The sequence below is a fragment of the Triticum dicoccoides genome, chromosome 4B (genome assembly GCF_002162155.2).
Source record: "Triticum dicoccoides isolate Atlit2015 ecotype Zavitan chromosome 4B, WEW_v2.0, whole genome shotgun sequence".
NCBI classification, from domain to species: domain Eukaryota; kingdom Viridiplantae; phylum Streptophyta; class Magnoliopsida; order Poales; family Poaceae; genus Triticum; species Triticum dicoccoides.
The window spans coordinates 89107066-89112769 of NC_041387.1; the positions used below are offsets into that span (position 1 = coordinate 89107066).

The 5704-nt window shown below is 46.0% G+C and overlaps 1 protein-coding gene across 1 annotated transcript; it reads right to left on the bottom strand.

The window, feature by feature from the left end:
- Window positions 1–532: 532 nt before the first annotated feature.
- Window positions 533–3932, bottom strand: LOC119293401 (probable protein phosphatase 2C 74). Its single transcript, XM_037571891.1, has 4 exons — window positions 3321–3932; window positions 2091–2297; window positions 1434–1604; window positions 533–1318 (listed from the first exon to the last, which is right to left on the bottom strand). The coding sequence occupies exons 1-4, from the start codon at window positions 3861–3863 to the stop codon at window positions 980–982; spliced, it is 1260 nt and encodes a 419-aa protein (XP_037427788.1). The 5' UTR covers window positions 3864–3932; the 3' UTR covers window positions 533–979.
- Between the last annotated feature and the right edge of the window lie 1772 nt (window positions 3933–5704).

A 5704-nucleotide genomic window follows, 5' to 3' on the forward strand; every position in this document is an offset into this window, starting at 1 on the left:
CAACTTCTAGCTGTATTAGTGCTTTAGTTTTCATATCTTGGCTAGTAGTTTGTGGTAGCCTGTTAGCTATTTACTAATCATCTTGTATCATCTTGCTGTTTCTTTTCCTTTTTCTTTGCTGCTCGATGTAATCCTGGCTTGTTGATGGTTTTGTTAATTCAAAGCCGGGCTCTTCTTGAGGCTTCGTTTAAAAAAAATACATGTATGTACATTTTCATAAAAAAAAACATGTATGTGACAACATTGTGTTTTCATAATGAAAAAACATGTACATGACAAGTTTCTATGTTCCAAAAAAGGCATATACACATATATTTGTATGTGACGTTACATCTTTAAATCTTGGCCATTAATCTTCAAAATTAATGGTGTGATATAATTTAATATATGTGGATGAATGTGATGGCTTGTTTGACTTCTATTTTAATTATATAAAGATAGAAGATTCTGAATGCCTCACAAATAGTGTCCAGTTGGACGGAGTATGCTGGCGGTTAGTTACTCCAGATCTTCCCAACTCAAAGAAAAAAAGTTACTCGAAATCTTCTGCAGTTGCAGTGTGTCCACACCATCGATTTCGTTTTAGCACAAGCATGCAGGTGATATACATACATATACAGGGACAAAAAGACATTGGAGATATAAATTTGCTCCTAAACGAAAAAACAAACATATGCATATGTACAGGTGATAAATTTAGGAGCTCTCTACAGTTCACCATCCCCGTCTTCATCTCTCCCTCATCAGCTTTGATTTGTTAGTCCAACCTTCTCCGTGACACCCTTCTCTGCATACTCTGCCCCAAAGATCCGAGGCCGGTCAGCAGGATTATTGTCCTCGCTCACCAGGATTCAGTTCCAAAAAAATGCTAATTATCCGCACGGGTGCTCACGTTCTTCCTCAACGATTTGCAGAGCTCTGCCCTTGTTCCCAAAAATGTTGCGAGTATGCATCCTCTCCGTCTGGTTCATTCGTCGTGCTATATCGTGAACCTCTTGAGGTCGACAACCATGACGATGATGTCATCCCTGCTCCCTCTACACCGCGCCATGTCCACGAGCTCCTTGCAGCACCCTGTGGAGTCACGACCGGCGCTGCTCCTCGAGACGGCGTCCACCGCCTCCTGGTTGGACACCTTGTTCCAGAGGCCGTCGGAGGCGAGGACGAGGAACTCGCAGCCGGCGGTGAGGGGAAGCCTCCTGATCTCCGGCTCAGAGATCACCCACCGCTTGAGGTCGGCGTCGCCGAACGCCCGCGACACGGCCAGGCAGTCCTGCACCCTCCACATGCCGTTGCTGCCGCAGCTCACGTAGCCACCCTGCACGAATTTTGGCTGTCAGTCAGCTGCCTTTCTTCTCGACGATCGGTGTGACGTTGCGTCTTGTGTGCATGCATGACAGGTTTACTGAATATATATGTGCGCATGTGCGTACCGAGTTCTCGATGCGGGACCTCTCGTCCTCCCTCGCGGCGGTGTGGTCGGAGGTCACGGCAGTCGCCACGCCGTCGCGGCACATGACGGCACGGCAGTCGCCGAGGTTCGCCACGTAGATGTCGCCGTCCTTGACCAGCGCCGTTGCGGCACATGAGCCACCTCTCAGGCCCTGCGTTCACGATGGACAAACAAAGAGTTAAATTCCTGCAACGTGTCATTAACATTTCTACTAGAAAAAGAAGATACTACGTTTTTGTCCTCTCAGTTGTTCCTAGTTACAGGTTTTCCATTTTAACTCCAAATTCAGACAGTTTGATTCATACTTTCAGCATCAAACGGATTTGAACTCTGAATTGAAAACAATGGTGCGCGTGGGCGCATGCTAACATTAACATAGCTGTCGAACGTAGCAATCGCCAGTCACCAGAGGCGACACCTGGGCACCTGGGACACGGCGAAGGGAGCACTTGTAGTACAATCTAAGCCAGCATCTTTCTCTGTCGCAATCATAGCAACGAACAAACCCTAACGGAGTAGTAGTGGACATCGCCATTGTCGGCATGCAACACGCATCGCACAGCAGGAGGAGTCTGCATGCGTTGACGCGTTCAACTCGGACAAGAGAGATGGACCTGGTAAAAACAAAAGTACACACCTGCTTCACGAGCTCGCTGTCGGTGGCCAAGTAGGCGGCTCTGATGGCCGCCGAGACAGCATCCGTCGACCACGACGACGGCTCTGCCTCCTGCGCCTCCTCCGTCGTCGTGGCCAGCACAGCAGCGACCACGCTCTTGCCGAGGTGGTCGGAGACGAAGTCCACCGCTGCGCGGCCGCCGTGTCCGTCGTACACACCGTAGAATGCCTGCAACGACGAAAGCATTTTGTTATTCCCTTGTTGGGCGGCGTACATCTTTATTGCCTATGTCATGTGTACTCTGACTGAGTCAGTTCAACAAGATAAGGGTGCTTATTCCAAATCATAACTAGTGCCACGTTCAGCACAAAAGTCAACGTCTCCCTACACTGTTTGCACAAATGTGCAACTCCCTCAAATTTTTATATACAAGGTCATTAGTTTTACCAACAAAATGTAAGTTATATGACATAAAAAGTATGTCACTGAATGCACAGTTCATATAACTTTTCAATGCTATATTTTTTATGACATATAACCCATCTTTTGTTAACCAAAATTATATCACAAAAAATGAAGTGGGTATGTATACAAAAATGGAGGGAGTTTGTACTTAGCAGTAAAAATGATAGACTAATTTATGATGAAAAAAGTTCATATTTTGGGGAACCTTTACCCCTTTAGACGATTTTTACGAAGGAAAAATTGTGTATTTGATTTTAAAATTCTGGAAAAACAATCATGCATATAGTATATATGTTGCTACTAACCATTGATCTATGAAAATGAAACATCAAATGGGCTACTCTTTTCGCTAGTTGTAAATGATGATCTCTTAACTTTGGGGTGACCCATGGCTCATTCTTAGAAATACATCAGAGCAAGGTTATCTAATATTTGTTTTACATGTAAGTGTCCTAAAGTATGATGGTTCTCATAGGTGACTTACAAAATAGTTATTTCTCTCCCCCGAGAAATAGAAAAACTGTTTACCTTTGTACACTTGTCATAAATGGTCATATTTTCTTAAAACAAAAATTTAGTACATCCATATAATTGAGGCCATAGCTAGCATCTACAGTATGATTTTGTTGGATTTTCATAAACTTCCAGAAGCGATTTTGTCCTTCCAAAACTGAACTCAAGTTAAAGTGCACCGCCTTTACTATGATGCAAGGAAAAATGCAGGCATGATGATGATCCACCCGAAGTCTGAAGAGAAGATATCGATCAATGAGAAAAGAAGTTTACCAGCTGGGAATCTCCTCCAACTTTCTGAGCGATCACGCCATATGCATCCTCCATTGCATGTCTCGCCCCTCTCCTGCTCGCCAACCAAAACCCTTCCCCCTCCACCTCCACCTCGGCCTCCTTCTCGGCCACAACCGCCCCCCAGCCAGCCGCCACCTCGACGGCCTCAGGAGCGACGGGTATGACCAGCATCGACGGCCTCTTCCTCGCACCCCGCGCCGCCTTCTTCGCGGACTCGACCTGCTGCGCGCCGACACCACTGCCGTTGCACGCCGCAAAAGCGTCCACCGCCGGCGCAATCAGCAGCTGCTCCCTGGCCTCCCTCTGGTCACGCTCACGCAGCGCATCCCCTACGGTGATGCCGAGAGCCGGGTGCGCCTTCCTCCACATGGAGAGCGGCGCGGACGACGCAGGGGAGGTGGTGGCGGGCAGGGAGACCGGCGGGGAGCAGAGGACGGATGCCATGGCCTTGCGGAGGACGCGGACGAGGCGGGCGAAAGCAGCGACCACGGAGCAGAGGAACTGGACGGTGTACAATAGCATCGCCGGCGGGGTGGGGGGTGGATGGAGGCGGCAGAGGCAGTTGGACCAGCTAGCAATGGCTAAATCTGGGAGGAGATGAGAGGCTGCCACTAGCTGGCCGGAGTTAGGTTTTTATATATACATGGGAGGGAGAGGGGCAAAGAGAAGGGGTCCTTGATGCTGACCGGTCAATGGAGTGACCAAATCACCTTGGCTAGGCTGGCCTGCCACATGCGGTTTAATACAATTCCGGCCTGGTTTTACGTGATCCCAATGGCGCATCCAGTTGTTGACTAGTGAGGAGCCGATCGAGCCCCAAGAGATTTGACAGCTCTGGCAATTGCTCGCTTAATTTACGAGCTAGGATGATCTTATAAGCCTAGAGCTTACCTAGATTTACGTACTTCTACGTTCTAAACTTGAAGTGATACTTCTGTTTTTTAGGGGAAAAGTGATAATTCTTTATAGCTTTGATTATAGCGGGCCTTTTGATTCAGAAGACTACACAGAAATTTTAGAGACTGGATTTTTTAGGAATAATAATGTTTTTATATCTAGGTTGCTTGGTTAGTAAGATTCGGTCCTATTGGAACTTTTCAACATGTCTCCTTTGTAGTAGTATTTAAGAAAAAATTAATCCACTCGAACCTCTTTAAAAAAACTTTGTTTTTCTTAATCCCCTTGAACCTCTTTTAAAAAAAATGTTTTTCTATATGTGTGCAATGAAGCGATTAGTTATTTCGGTACAGACTCACTCTTCTAACATTGAAATGAACAAAAATAGTTGTTAGGGCATCTCCAACGCAAAGCATCGCATGGACTTCCTTATTTGTCCATGGATGCGTCCAGACGTCCGTGGAAACCCACAGTTACAATATCCCTCAATTGTTCTGCCGTTTGTGCAATGAAGATAGGAGAAAGAACGGGAAGAGAGAAAAAAGTTGGTTTGTGGTGTGGTCGGAGTGGTCCTATACTAAGTTGGCGGTGTCGTGGACATGTCTAGACTCCCCTGCTTCGTCAATTTAGGGTCGACGTGAGGAAATTCGGACGTCCCGACATAGGGATGCAGGCGGACAACGTCTGTGTTTTCGCGAACGTCAACGACGGCCGGAAACATACTGACCATGTTGCTTTAGTTTTTGATCGTTCTTTAATTTTGCTCTTGCAGACATATGTGGACGATGTCTGTTTGCATGGCTATCCAGATACGTTAGGGTAGAAGTAGTGAACAACGCTGGATGACTTTTTTTGTCCGGTCTGATCCAAATTAGTAGTAGGGATCTACGCTGTAACACAACACCTAGTGTTATGCGCATATTTTTAGTATGTATTCGTTCCTGTATACAAGAGCGTACTCCCTTCGTTCATAAATATAATAAGATATTCTGGATATTTCAATGTAAATTACATACGGATTAAAAATAAGTGAACAAACACGCTAAAATCAATTTATATAAATCCGATTAAAAAAAGTTAGAACATTTTATATTTGTGAACGGAGAGATTACCCTATAATAACAAGTACCAAAATCAAAACAACAAATATGTCTACGTTCCACACGTAGCCTGATGCACGGAGTTTAGAAGGAAAAAAGATGTGTGTGCAGGCGGCGTTGATAAAGTAAATGGTACTACTACTAAACATAGTTGCCAAAAGAGGCAAGGATAGGCAGTCCCAGTCCAACTTACGTGGGAGAAGCAGTACGCAATTAATGCATGCAACTGGGCGACGGACGGCGTTGGAAAGGAGCCGCTGCTGCTCGCTTCGATCGGCCTGCAGGAGACCCTGTATACGTGCTTGGAACCTTACCAACTCAACACCAGCTGCTGCGTAGAATAGTTAGTTTCAACTTTACAAGAAA

Excerpts from the sequence above, each read along its gene's own strand:
- LOC119293401 (XM_037571891.1), bottom strand. The coding sequence starts at position 3,863 with ATGCTATTGTACACCGTCCAGTTCCTCTGCTCCGTGGTCGCTGCTTTC. Across the intron at positions 1,605-2,090 it reads ACAGCGAGCTCGTGAAGCAG|GGCCTGAGAGGTGGCTCATG; the intron begins GTGTGTACTTTT and ends TCGTGAACGCAG. Across the intron at positions 1,319-1,433 it reads GGTCCCGCATCGAGAACTCG|GGTGGCTACGTGAGCTGCGG; the intron begins GTACGCACATGC and ends AAATTCGTGCAG.